The sequence below is a fragment of the Macrotis lagotis genome, chromosome 2 (genome assembly GCF_037893015.1).
Source record: "Macrotis lagotis isolate mMagLag1 chromosome 2, bilby.v1.9.chrom.fasta, whole genome shotgun sequence".
In the NCBI taxonomy this organism is placed as follows: Eukaryota; Metazoa; Chordata; class Mammalia; order Peramelemorphia; family Peramelidae; genus Macrotis; species Macrotis lagotis.
In genome coordinates this window covers 119,090,827-119,106,137 of record NC_133659.1, presented here as the reverse complement: position 1 = coordinate 119,106,137, position 15,311 = coordinate 119,090,827, and the positions used below count along the sequence as shown (strand labels likewise).

Sequence of the window (15,311 nt, the reverse complement as noted above, 5' to 3'; positions counted from 1 at the left end):
TTGTTCAAGGTTCACGTATTTAGCAGCAAAGTCAGGCCTTCAATCTAAATCTTTTGATTGACACAATGACAGAAGTAACAGACAAACTCACCCACAAGATGGATAAAAAAGTGACCTTATTTTGGCTTTTCACACAATTTACTACCTAAAAATGTGGCTCATTACATAGGGATATTTTCCTCTAAAGGAAATCCTACTGTGATGATTATTTTTAAAAGGAATAATAGCAGCATGAGAATATTTAAAGAAAAGATATCAAGATAGAATTAATTGGACTTGTGAACTATATGGGTAATAGACATTGAATGAAGAGTGTGAATCTGAGTGACCAGAAGAATTGTAGTGTCCCTTATCTTGAATAACATATATCTCATACCTTATCATATCTTGGCCTAAACATCAATATACTACAATTTCTGATTAATGCAAAAAATCTTATTTTTTAAAATTGCCAAATAAAATGTAAACAGGAGCATATTTGGTTAACTTAATTATTATTTATATTTATTAGTTCATATTGACTTAACTATAATGTTTATAAGCATTTCTTTGTGTATTTCTGTTCTGTATAATAATGAAGACATTAAGGAGTGCAGTAGAGCAGTTTCAGTTTAGAGTTGTCTTACAAAAAAGGTGGAAACATCAATCTCATAATTTTTTCTTTTTCGTCATCCTACACCTCGGGCAGTAAGTATATAGGTATGGTAATGGGTGGAAGAAATGGATATCCTCCTCATCTCTGATGAGTGTTTGGGAAAACATTTGCTTACTGTAAATATGTAAATCTTTCTCTTTTATATTATAGGCACATTGACAGGTCTGCTACCCTTCAGAAACTATGCAGTAACCCTAACTGCCTGTACTTTGGCTGGTTGTACTGAGAGCACATATGCATTGAACATCTCCACTCCACAAGAAGGTAAAGTAATTTCAAAGGTCTTGACTTCCACATTTCAGTCATGAATAATAAAATAGGAGAAGAGCTAAATGCTGCAAAGCCATTTGCTGGAAAACCCCAACCTAATTTGATGACAAAGTGCATTGCCAGACCATAATTGCTCCATTTTTTTGGGGGGTGCGAAAATGAATCAAACTCCATACCCTTTAATGACATGCATCTTTAATAGCTGTAATGCAGATTAATGGGCTTTTTAATTGCTGTTACATTGTTCATGCAAGAGCCTTGTCATTAATATGAAGCATCTGAAAGATTAATGAAAGCTTCCTCATTTTACTATGGCTCAGAAGTAAATCTAGAGACAGTCTGACTAAAGAGAATTGATTGTATGGTACAGTATGAAATTGAGAATCAAACGGTTGATTTCCATGGTCTCTTTTAACTGCTAAACACCAGCACGGGCAACAATTATTTCAGTATGATGGAACCTCCAAATGCCAATTGAGCCATTTATTAGTCACTGCTCGGGTTCCTTCGTCTTTTCTTAAGTCTCACTTTTGTTGTACTTGGAACTTACAAATTGCAGGCATAAATTAAGGTTTTGAAAAGCTTACATTAAGAAGGCAGCAAGAAAAAGGAAGCATTTTACAACTTAATAGTTAAAGCTTTGCTCAACCACCAGCATGCTTTGCTTCAAGAAGCAAAAGCTCTCAAATGATTTGAAGCATTGTTATGTAATATCTCCCTCTTGAGAATGAAAATTGTTGATTTTTTGGACTGTCTGTGTATAAAATTGTTTAGGAGACTTCAAAGCTTTAGGAAGAAGAGAATTCTGCTAATGAGATAACATATGTAAAATGCTTTAAATACTATAAAAATGCTCACTATCATTATACAGAGCTTCTGATTATAGAAAAAAATACCTAGATTTCTAAGGCATCCAAGAAACTAAGGCATGCAAGAGTTCAGTTGAGGAAAATGAATTCTTTTCTGTAATGCTCCTGTGCCTTTGTATCTGATTTAAGTAACTTTCTTTTAACTGGCATTTCCCCTTTTCAATAAAAATATCAGTTCTTCCAAGGTTGTATTTTTCACATATCCTTTTGGTGATGGAACTCTTCTTTTTGAGGCCCTGGGTATCATCTCATTGCCCTTACCCTCTCTAACAAGGTTTGCCCACAGTCCACTTGAGATGATACCATTACTCCTTTTAATTCTCATTAAGGAAACTATTTCCTGTCCTTTCAAGGATTTGTCTCAATATCCTTTAGAACTACTTCTGATATTTCCCTCTGTCATATTCTTAGTCCTTGACTCTTAAGAGTTTGCTCCTCTTCAGTGATAATTCAAACACCTTTTCAAATTCTACTTATTCCAATAAATCTTCACCACTAACTGAATGAGAGATGATTTGTTTTATTTGAATAAGTAATTCCTTTAACTCTATTTTTACCTACTATTAAAAAAATACACTGCTACTTTCTTTGATTATATATAATGTAAATTGTGTGCATTATTACTTATTTTATGTTTACATTTGTCCAATATGTCTGCGGTTGTTTGCAACTCTGTCCTTTGTTAATAATTTATATCAGTATTTTCTTAGATTATAAGTTACTAGAGGGAAGGGATTGGGCCAATTTACCTTGCTTTAATGAGACAGTAAGTGAAGATTATCCTTTAATGAATGCTTTGTAGAAGTCAAAACATGTCCATCAGCTGAACCAAGGAGAACACTACCCAATCCATCCCCAGTGAGCATGCTTATCAATTCAGGACAGCTACTAACATTGTTCCTTAAACAATTATAGACAGGCTGCTCAATAATCAAAAAACGTTTCCATGAAAGCACTTCCAGGTTTCTTCAATGAATAATTGTTTTGCATCCACATAGTTTGAGTCTGAAAATCTGGAATCAAGTAATATTCTATCAATCTATTTTTCTAGCACCAGAGGAGGTCCAACCACCAGTAGCCAAGTCTCTGCCCAATACATTGATACTATTTTGGAGCCTGCCCAAAAAACCAAATGGTATTATAACTCAATACTCATTATATATGGACGACATGTTAATCTACACTGGACAAGGAAAAAATTACACTGTCACTGGTAGGTTGACATTTTTTCCCCTTGTGGTTATTGGTATATCTGTAATGTGCCTTCTCTTGCTAGACTACTTATTGTCACCTCTGAATTAGTCCAATTGCTATTAAAATAATATTAATGGCAATATCAAAATTATAATAATTGATAGCATTTAAACAGAACTTTAAGGTTTCACAATATTTTTAAAATATCTCATTTCATCCTCAAGACAGCTCTAAGAGATAGGTGGCATTATTAACAACATTTTATAGTTGGGAAAATTGAAATATAGCAAGGTTAAGTGACTTGCCTAGGGTCACACAGTGTCTGAAAGCTGAATTTAAACTTAGGACTTCATGACTATAAATTCAGAGTTCAAAGTTAAATTTAAGTTCAATTAAACTGATATTAAATACTAGGTTCAAGGCAATATTGTACACTTAAAATCATTCTTACATTAGGTTTTGATTTATTATAGTGTAATAAGTTGTTATATGTATATATATATATATATATATATATATATATATATATATATATATATATATAGTAATGGTTCTCTACCGCCCCCCCCAGATTCCTCCTTTATATTCCTTCCTTTTTCTTTCTCTTCCACAAACTATTCTTCTATTGTATTCCATCAAACACCCTCCCTACCCTCATCATTTTAGATTTATACCTGGAAATATACTGAACATCAAGAACCCTAAGCTTTCCTGAATAAACATCACAATAGCTTTGAAAGACAAAATAGTCTTCACTTTCTCAGACTAACTAAATTCCAAAGATCAACCAATTTCTAATTTTACTTCATTAATACCTCAACCAATGTGGAATGGTGACTGTGCAGGCCAGTTGATTGTAGTAAAAAAGTATCAATTACAGTATTGAAAAAAAATAATACCCATTAAAATCATATAAAAATGGAAATCTGGGTAGATTTAAAGAAGCTAACATACTTTATATTTGCTAAGGACTTTATATTTTTAACAATACTTAATCTTTTTAAGGGACTTTCATATAGTTTACAGGATGTGTTTGAATAAAATGTAGAAAGAGAACTGACTTTTGAGTTAGGAGGATCTTTATATATTAGATAAATAGCATTTAGGAGGCATTGAATCCTACCTTATTCCCTTATCATTTGTTTGATCTTGAGTCAGAAATTCTCAGGTTCTATTTATTGAAATATGAAAAGGAAAAATTATTAATTTTCACCGTCTGCCTCCCAGAGTGGTAGAGAGGAAACTGCTTTGTGAACCTAAGAATACTCATTTGGTTCTCACAGAATGTTGTTAAGTTATTGTCATTGTTATTTGTTCTTCCTTCTTAAAGAGGACTATGACATCAGGGACATGAAGTCATGCCATGTACTATAATTATATTTACATGAAGAAGGGTTATGCAAAATCACTATCCTCACTTTCTCCTGTGGAACCTTCTGGGTCCAGTGGCAATATATAGATCAGGATGACTAGAGATGGCCCTAGATCCAATAGGATACCTTAACCTTTCTAATTTTCTTTTTTTTGGTTATAGAAACGATAGACATTATTAGCCTAATTTTACTGATGAGAAAATTGTGACATACCAAGTTAACTGACTGGACCAAGATCTCACCATTTGCTTATTGTCAGAATAGAACTGGGTTTAGAACTGAGATTCACTGAATGATTTCAAAGTTTTCTTCTCCTTATATAATGCTACTCTGTGCTCATTTATGAGTCTTCCAATGATACAGATCAAATTCTGGTAAAGCCCATCCAACCCATGACTTCTCATAAATTCACTAAAAGGCATTCATCTATTGACAGTGGATGAAAATGATTAGATCATCTAGCTCTTTATTGGCTGTCCATAGAAAAGCAGCTTAGTTTAATGAGTGAAATGCTAGATTTGATATCAGGAAAATATGATTTAATCCTCATCTCAGATAATTATTGATATTGTGACATTTTTCAGTTATCTAATCTCTGTAGTCTCAGTTTATTTTTCTGTAAAATTTGGGAAATGAAAACACCTTTTCCTCAAGGTTATTTTGAGAGCCAAATGAGACAATATCCTATAAATCTTTAGGTACTTTATAAATCTCAAGTGATGATATTTGTCCTTCATTTTTGAAGAAGACCGTAACAATAGGGAGGTGATATCATGACATTTACATGAATTGAATTTGAATGAAGGGGGTGCTGTGCTAAGTCACCAATCTCATTTTTCTACTGCTGAATTATCTGGGTCCAGTGTGCAGATAGGACTCAGAATTACTGGAGATGACCCTGAATGTCAACTCTCTTATTATCAAATACTTACATAATACCTGTCAAGGAAGTGCTTAATGAATGCATTCTTTCAATCATTTATTCATCCCCACTTTGTGATGGTAATATATTTTATTCCAGCCATTTATTTCTCTAATGACATCCTTAACACCACTTTCCTATATATTTCAAAATAAAATGGTATAGCCTATTTTTTGTCTATCACATACCTTTAAATTGCCCTTTGGGTAATCTTCAAATTTGTTATAATAATAATAATTCTATTTTTATTATGAATATATACATGTATATTTGCCAGATTAATAAACCTATGGTTCAAGGAAACATAGACATATTGACTCTATTATCTGGAATAGACCTTAGAGATAATATAGCCCAACTCTCTAAAACTTCTTAAACACTTCTGAAACCCTCAATAAGAACCACTTACATCATATTTGGATTATTTAAAATATTTAATAAGTATGGGCCAATGGTTTTTACTATATCTAATAAAGCTCAGAAAATAAAACTGTCTAAAATTAATTAAAATCTTTCACTAGTCTCTATTTTATAAAGAATTGAATTCTAGAATTCTATAAAATTACATTCATATCCAACTGTATTATAACAGGTGGAGTAAGAGTAAAAATCATACCCTCTTCAGTTACAAAGCTTCTTCAGTGGGATCTTGGATACCAACATGATATTTCCTTACTTTGTGCTTTCCCATATTCCAAGCCTGGAATGCAATCTTTATTCTCTTCTGTTGATTATCTTTCCTAAGTTTCTTTTAAGATTTAGCTTAGGTTTCAGCTTCCATGCATAAGCCAAAATAATCTATACTCCTTTCTTAATCCTTCATTTTCTTCTTCTCTTTTCTTCCTCAAATGACCTTGCTTTTATCTATTTGTGTACATATTGTATTCTCTCAGTTTGTGTATCCCCAGAGCCTTTACCACCTTTCTTAATATTTATCCATAGTATTACATTGAATCATTGAATTGACCTCTGGATTTTTCCTAATTTAGATTCTTCCCATAGCTTAGACATATAGGCAGAAGATGACCATGTATTCCATTTCTCTAACACCTAATTGAAAGTGCCCAAGAAAACTTTGGTGCATTTACTTCCTTGTAACTTTATGGAGACCCACCTTTCCTGATTATGAAGAATTTCCATAATTTTATGACTAATTTATTTACTAATTCTATCTTTCATTTTCCCACTCCCATGTGACATACCCAAAATGTCATAATGCCTAAAATTTTCACACTTGGGAATATGCTTGGTATTTTCTCTTCTTTAAGCAAAAGTAGATGCTGTTTTCTTCAATAAGTTTATCATTAAATGTGAATTTTTCTAAGAGATTATCCTTCATAATGTGGATAACACTGAAAGGAAGGAAGTAGATCATATTTTATAGCAATTTTATGAGTTAAAAACATATAAATTTTCTCATTTTTATCCATCCAGTTATCCAACTATCAGAAAACATACTAGTCAGAAAATGACTGAAAGGACTCTTTTCTACCATTTTCCTTATAGAAGTCATTACTTGCTTTGGCCTAGTGACCAACCAACTGGCTGTTTACAGGAATCATCAAATTAGAATTCAAATTGACCTTGATAAGTTTGATAAATGTGCCATTTTAAAATACAATAAAGTCCAATAGGGACCAGTACAAAGTGGTATAATTATAGGTGATGAATTATAATTATACAAAATGGAGGATATAGATTATGAACAAATATGACATTGAATGATATGAAAACCAAAGTGGATACACATTTAATAGGAATTTGGCGTGTAGCTTTTAGTGAAAAATTAGAATTAAAAGATGTAAGGAATGTGATGTACTTAATTCTACTCAAATGAACACTGGTCTATCCCTACACTAGAATCATAAATAATTGGGAGTTGTTAATTTCATGAAGGGTTTATGAGACCTTGATTAGATTCAGAGACCAGTGAAAATTATCAATGACTAAAAATTTACTTCCACAAAGTAGGATTATAGCCAGTAGAAAAGAAGATGGAAGTATATTTTAAATATGCAATAATAACAAACTTCAGCTAGACAGTAGTTTATTAAAATACAATAATAAATGAGTTTTAGTTAGAAGGTGGTTTTATGTTTTGTTTAATGGGAACTTACCCATAGATTAGAGGCAACAGATATTTTCCATATTATAATGAAAATATGGTTTCTTAAGTAATTTTCCATGCTGTAAGTCCCTTAGAAATTTTCTAAACAGGAATGAAATTATAAAATAATATCAGATAAAGCATGATCATTTTGTGAGGAGTAGAAAATCTTAAATTGTGTCATCTGGGCAGGCTATTCTGAGAAGAATTACCAAAAGACAAAAATTTTGTGAAGGAAAGATGAGCAGATGAGAAATTTAGAGGGAAAAGGAGATAAGGGCAGCTATTTAAATAATCTTTGTCAAAAGGAAAAAGGACATAGAGAAAAAAAATGGAGAATACCAACTGAATTGAAGAAGGAAGCATCTAGAATTTTAACTAGCTATGTCTGAGTTAGGGGTGTACATGGAAAGCTCTCTTCTCCAATGACCAAAGGGTAATAGTTTTAAATGGCACTAAAATCCCATTCTTCTAAAGAGTGAAAAAAGAATAGATTAGATAGATGACTTTAAAGTTAGAAATAAAGCCTGTAAAGAACAATCTTTAGATTAAAGAAGAATGTTACTAGGAAGAGAAAGAAAGGGATTGTTCAGACTAGGGTTTTAAACATGGGCAAACTTAACATAGGAAATTAATTCTTCTTACTTTTTGCTTCAAGGGGTAGAAACAGGGACAAATTAATGGAAGTAAAAGGCAGATAGAGTTCGGCTTATTATAAGGAAAAAAAATTAAAACAATGTTTAGGCTTGAAAACACACACTTGAAAACATACATACACATGCACATAATACATATACATAAATGCACACATAGGTACATATATACATTGCATCCATTATACATAATTTTTATTTCCTAAATCTTTATTTTACAAGCTTTTGTTCATGCATTTAACTGACATATGCTTTAATATTATGAGTAATGCCCAAAGAGATAAAAAGGAAAAGAAGGGGAAGAGTATGTTTTAGGAATATAATTTCTGATAGGAGAGATCTGTTCCATTCTTCCCCCATGGTGATAGCCCTAAGAAGTGAACTTGAGATCTGTCAGTTTAGAATCCACCTAGGGAATGGTATCATCCTGTTTTTCATCACAGTGTTCATTTGGAGTTGATGCTGCTGACAGTGATTGCTTATTTAGCTGTATGTGTGGATATAACTGAAGATATTGAGGAGGATTTTCTAGTTCTTTACCCTTTATACCCATGTAAAAGCTACCCTTTGATCTGTAGGTGGAGCAATAATAAATGAAGTCTGGGACCATTTGTAACTGGTCATAAAGTGATCCCAAGAAATGTATCACTTTGACACTGAACTGTTCTTTTTTAAAAATGTGACTAAACAATTTGATGGTTTAGGTACCCTCCATCAACTTTTTTTTTTTTAAACCAGGGTGGGACATAAACTTGAGGCATCCTCCAGACTTAAGTTTATGATTTTGCCTATTACTTCTGGTTAGAATCTGTCAAACTGTGTGAACAAATTTCTTTGTTTTCTATAGTAGAAAAGTCTTTGGGAGTTGGCATTATTTCTTCCCTTAATGATTTGGAATCCAAAGTAAGTTCTTTTTCCTCTTCTACTCCTTTAGTGTTTCCTTCTATTAAATGTTGAGCTGAAGTACTGTGTTTTCTTTACAAGAAGCAGATTGATTTTGCTGCCATAGAGTATATAGGTAAAAAGTGAAAACATTTCAAGTCAGAATCTACTTAGCATCGTGGTGGTATGGATTTTTTTTCCTCCTCTTAAATATGAAGCATTAAAACTCAAAGGCATTTCTGCACCTTGAGTTAGTACAAAATATATTTAAAAATGCATACAGTTCAAATTTTTTGCCTTGCATAGGCCATAAGCTAGTAGTATGGTGGGTCAGTTCTGACACTGAAAAATGAATCCAGTTAGAGAACCTCCCGAAGGCTGTTGATGTTTGCTATAATAAATAGCGCACACTTTAAGTCAAACTTTTTCATTCTGTATTCAAAGGTAATGGATTTTTCGTAACCATAGTAACCTTGGTATATTTCTGGATAAATACATGAGGTATATACATTCTAGTTTTATTTTTGAATATAAACTACCACATTATGTATTACTAATAATATGAAAAATAGGATGTAGGTTAGTATAATGACAGCTTAAACGAGTATGCATTTTTCTTCTGCAAAAAATAAATATTTATCAAAAGTATAGGTTCAATTAATTTTTCTCCAGTTTTGTTGTATTCTTGTAGTGCCATTTATCTTTTTTGCAAGATCTCCATTAATCTCTTATTTCTGTCCCATAACAAGATTTTTAAGAATTTTGAGGTAAAAACAATTGTGTTTCAAAGCTTATTATTAAAAACATTATCAAAAGATTGAAAGACCTATATTGGGATCACTATGAGAGGTTTCTGTGCACCATTTAACATGCATTTATACAAGGGATCTGTACACTGGTGGAAAGGAAAAAAAAACTATTTAAGAAAATGTTCAGTGTGCTAGGGTTGTTGCAAAGTTCAGGTCAGATGGCATTCTGATTGATGATGACTATCCAAACTGTAGCCAACCTGAGCATTCTCATTTCAAATGAGCACTTGGAATTCCTTAAGAAGTTTGTGATAATGCTTCAGAAAACCAGCCAAACTTTCAGATACTTAGGGATACTAAAATTACATAGAGCTAGAAAGCTAATCTAAGAATGGGAAAGGGATCATTGCTTGTAATAAAATGAGGACAACTTTACTTCAATATTTTCTATCCTCTTTTGAAATGTATCAAATTATGATTGTCCAAGGATAAATTATCCAGACCAGTTTAGAACCTACTCTTTCATTCCATTATTCTGGGAAGTATTACAAGATAGCTAGCAATGGGATGGAAATAAATGAGTCAGGAGCAAAAAAATCAAATATTAATGACTTTAAATGTTTTTATTATTATTCATTTTTAAAATGTCTTTGGCATGATTAATCAGTAAAAAATTTAAAAATTACAAAAAAATTTTAATCCCTTGTTATAATCTATAAAACCATCACTATGTCATACTCATTCTATGATTGACTGAATAGTGAATTATCATGAAAGTAATTTAATTTATTTTTGTTTCTCTATGTCCCTCTTGATCTTGCAATTAAGATAATGACTTTTTCTCTATTCATTATATTTAATATTTTTGATTATTTATAGCAAGGGGGTCCATATTTTCTCTAAGATTTTACTTTAAATAATCCTTCTAAGGAGTTTTTTTTAGGCTTTTGCAAGGCAAATGGGGTTAAGTGACTTGCCCAAGATCACATAGCTAGGTAATTTTTAAGTATCTGAGGCTGGATTTGAATCCAGGTACTCCTGACTCCAGGGCTGGTGCTCTATCCACTGCACCACCTAGCCACCCCCTAAGGAGTTTTGATAATGGTGAACTATAGGATTATAAGGTGAATTTTCATTCTTGAGAATTTTCATTCCTAAGAATTTTCTCAAACTATGATTTTATTTGTTTGCTTATTTGAAATGATTTTTTTCCATTGCTGTAGTGTAATTTCACTCACAGAGCACATATTTTCCTTTCATTTTTCTTATTTGAAAGATATAACATAATACTCAAATACTTCCCCTGTCAAAAATTATAATAACCCTAAAGTCTGTTAACAATTATTTTCTAATCTGCAAATTGAAACATTAATGTACCATAGAGTTTGCAGGATTTCAGATAAAGTGATCTCATCCAGTGAGTCACTATGTCTCTAATTACAGTTAACACTATTACTTTATGCTCCCTTTGTACAATTTATATTGTAAGTTTTGCAAAGTCTAAGAAATCTTAGTGTTAAAAAGAAAAACAAAAGTATGATCTGTGAAAAGAAGTTTTAGAGGCCATCACTAAATTCCTAATCTTGTGAACAAATAAGCTAGAATAAATATTTAAAATGTAGCTAAGTATGGGGTTTCTAGGTTAATGTATATTGAATGTGTGCTTTTTGCTTTTTTTTTGTCCTCCAAGAGCCATTTTTATGCAGTAATGGCTATTCTAATGTCAGTTATACATTTGGAAATTGTTGTTGATGGGATCAATGATTCAGAGCTGAAAAGGATCTTAGAGGTCATGTTGTCTAACCACCTCATTTTACAAATGAGGAAACTGAGGCCCAGAGGATCTGTGATCTGCCCTAGGTCACAGGTAGTATATGGGAGAATCAGGTTTCAAAAACAAATCTTATACTAAAACTTGAATTTTATTAACATTAAATATTTTTTATTTTAGTAAGTAAAATTTTAATAAAAGCTTAATTTTTATTAGCTAAGCAAAAATTAAGATGAAATTCCCAAGCCAACTTTGAGTGGATTCTATAAGTTCCTGTAAGATTTTGTAAGAAATGAAACCATTATCATTTAACTTATAAAATTATTTGCTCCCAAATAATCACAGTAATCCATTTTATTTTATATATTATACTCTTGGTTTGGAGAAAGTTAGAGCCAGAGCAGCTATGGGAGAAAGAATACTAAATTTGGATATCGAACTCTGTTGTCATAATCTAGCAGTGTAACCTTGGGTAAGTCATCCTGTCAATATCCTTTATTTATGAAGTGAATAATAAGACCTAGATAACTTCAGGTGGCCATTATAAATTCTAAATTTTTATCCAATATAAATACAGAACTGTTAATTCTGAAAGAGATGGCCATGGATTGGAGAATTAGGAGAGTAGGGCCATGGAGAGACAAAAAGGCAAGAGAAGAAATCATTCATTCTCTTCTAGTCTCATGATTTTATGGCCTATAGTTGCTAGGATGCCTGAATAATATCACCCAGGATAGATTAGATAACATCAGGAGTTAAACAATGGTAACAATTATCTGGGGGCAAGTTGATGGAGAAATACTGGGAGATGTTTCCTCAATTTTTTTCCTATTTCTGTGAAAAAAAGCTCTGATAATTGTGGTAATGTGCCAAATGTCTCTAATCAAAATAAATGTATATGTTGATTACAGAATTTGGATCATATTCTGGAAATCTCTGAGGTATATGGATCTGTATTACCCAAATAATATGACAATTAAACTTATTCATAGCCTACTATGCTCAGTGCCAGACACTGGACTGGGCTGACAATGTCAAGTCCCACCTACTCTATGAAAGTTTCTTTGACTATTTTGGCCCACACTGTATTCTCCCACGATTTTTATTCCACACATCATTACTTCATTAGACTCATTGAATGTCAGAGTCAGAAGAGACTTAAGAGGTCATCTAATCATAGGCCATAGTCCTTAATGTAGACACATGGACAACTGGATGAGTGGGAAATTTAACCATTCCTTCTTCTGCACCACGTGTCTAGGAGATGAAGTGGATATAGCACCAGTGATTGGAATCAGGAAGACCCAAGTCCAAATACTCTCTTGGATCCTTAACTAGCTGTTGATATATTGAAAAGATCACTGATTCTTAAATCAAAATCTGAGTTATGGCTTCAAAGCTTGATTATGTTACTAATTACTTATAAGTGATCTTAGATAAATAACTTCTCTGATTATCAAGTAGATTGTCAAGTAGAAAGCAGCTGACTTTGGAGTCAATGGATCATTGCCCCTTATTGCCATTTAAAAACCCTTCACCAAACAATCTCCCCTCCAAGGAGTTCTCAGTATCTAAATTTATTTCAATTATGTTTGATATTGACAGTCATCCCCTTCATCATGACATATTCTGTCCTTCCTCAATGAGTCCATGGTCTGGTTCCGCATCTACTGGCCACATAATAGGGAATTGTTAATATTGATATTATTGATCAGTTGATATGAATTGATACTCCAATATACTGGCTTCCCATTTTTCTCAATCTACTCAGGCTTCTTATCCTATTCTACCTACCTAATTACAAATAGTTATACCCTTGATCTTACTGCCACCTACAAGTGATCTACTTCCATGTTATTTTGATTTTTTATCTGATCATAATCTTTTATAAATCCATCTTTCCCTCTACCTTATGACCCCAAACTCTGTTCTTCACTTTCACTATAACCTCATTCTCTCTACTCTTCTATTCTCTTATCCTGATATTGTCTATTCTTGCCCTTCCTCCCTTTTTCTTAGTGAATCAGGTCAGTTCTTCATTATGCTCTACTCTTGATTCCCTTGTCTCCTAGTTACAGAATTTAGCCTTGGAAAACTCTAATCCTAGATTTCTCCTGTTATTTACCTCCTCCAATCCTACTCACATGCTCCTGCATGGATATGGAGCAAATAATTAAATGTGCTGTGTGATACAAATTTGTGCTACAGATTTATGTTGTTGAATCTTACTCTAGTAAGCCAATCCCTTTACACCTTACAAATCAATTTGCTCTCCTATTCTAAACATTTTCATTTTCCCTTAAGCTTTCTTCAGCAGTCTCTGCCCCACCATATCAAGTGAGGAAATGACTCATACTTCACCAAAAATATTGAAGCCATTTACTGAGAGCTCAACCTTCCTCATTCACCCTCTTTTCAAATTATTCAGACATCTTTCCCCCCACTATCTTTCCTTTCACTCCAGACTTGGTTAAAAAGGTAGCCTTCTTCCACCTTCCACCTTCCATATTCTATATTCTATATTTTTCAAATGAGATAATATTTATAAAAATACTTAGAATTGTAATTGGCACATAATAGATACCACTTAAATGGTTATTTACTCCTTCTTCCTTTTTTGCAGGAGACCTTCCTACTCTTCCCTGCCCCCATAGCCATGAATAACTTTCCCTATCAGGTCACTTATATGTGTTCTGAATATAACTAGTATATCATTAGTTATTGATATTCTGTATCTCTCATTATGATATAAGGTCCTTGAGGGAAGGTATAATTTTTTAACTTTCTTTGTATACTAAGTGGTAAGCACAGTGAGTGCACATAACTAGTGAAAAAGAAATGACTTGTTGATTGAATGAATGATTAGTTTATTACAAGAAATCCTGGGGAAGTCACTTAATGTCTCTTGGTTTCATTTTTCTTTCTTTAAAAACTGAGGTAATTGGACTAGGGTCAGTCATAAACAAACTCCCAAAGCTGAAAATGTTTTACAAAGAATTTTATTAGGTCTTTTGGCAGAGGAGAGAGAACTAGAAAAAAGGTGTATCTTCCCTCTTTATTCTCTGTGAGATTTATGTAAGATGGGTTTAAACAGGAGTACGAGAACAAGCAGTTGATTGTCAAATTGTTGGTAGGCAGTTTTCAGAAAAAAGGCAGTTTTCAGGTAAGATTGCTTGAGATGGGGAGCCAAAATGGCAGCATGAAGGCAGGAATTCCTGGAAACCTGTTCCCCAAAAAACTGTCAAATTATGACTCTAGCCAAAATTTAGAGGGGCAGAATCCACAGAAAGACTGAGTGACACAATTTCCAGTCCAAGACACCTTAGAAGTTTCACAGGAAAGGTCTGTTCCACCAGGACAGGGGGTTGGTGCAGCACAGCTGGGACAGGAGCCTGGGTCCATGGCAGAGGGGGCAGTTTCCAGACCTCTTGGCCCAGGGATCATTGGGGACAGCCAGAAGGGGTGGTGAGAGAAGTCTGACACACCAGAGTGATTGCGGAGTGGATCTCCAGCCACAGAGCCCCCTGAGGTAAGAACCTGCAGTAGGAGTTGGCACAGCCACCCAGCACATCCAGAGCTCTCAGCCCATATATGGTAAGGGGGTTGGGGGAGACTGAAGAGGTCTCTCTTCTCTCACTGGGGCAGGACCCAGCTGTTTGCCTGCACTCAACTCCAGGTTGCAGTCTGGGCCCCCACAACACCACCATAGCCGAGCAGGGATCCTCCTCACAGCTCCAGAGCAGAGGTAAGGGCCTCTGGCAAGAGAACAGTCAGAGCCTCTCATAAGACCTTGGAGAAATTAAGATCTCTGGGGGGTGTCCCAAAACCCCCCAAAGTCTTGGAGGTACAGTAAATGAGGAAATGAG

The 15,311-nt window shown here is 33.5% G+C and overlaps 1 protein-coding gene and 1 long non-coding RNA gene across 2 annotated transcripts in view; one reads left to right on the top strand and one right to left on the bottom strand.

Annotated features, from left to right (window-relative positions):
* Positions 1-4,243, bottom strand: part of LOC141513139 (uncharacterized) — a 42,923-nt gene extending 38,680 nt beyond the window's left edge. The window contains exon 1 of the long non-coding RNA XR_012475724.1: positions 4,112-4,243. This is a non-coding gene — a long non-coding RNA (uncharacterized LOC141513139). The remainder of the gene's footprint in view (positions 1-4,111) is intronic.
* Positions 1-15,311, top strand: part of USH2A (usherin) — a 1,130,853-nt gene that overhangs the window by 473,433 nt on the left and 642,109 nt on the right. The window contains exons 30-31 of the mRNA XM_074222669.1: positions 806-919; positions 2,846-3,007. Coding sequence (XP_074078770.1) covers positions 806-919; positions 2,846-3,007 — 276 coding nt within the window. The remainder of the gene's footprint in view (positions 1-805; positions 920-2,845; positions 3,008-15,311) is intronic.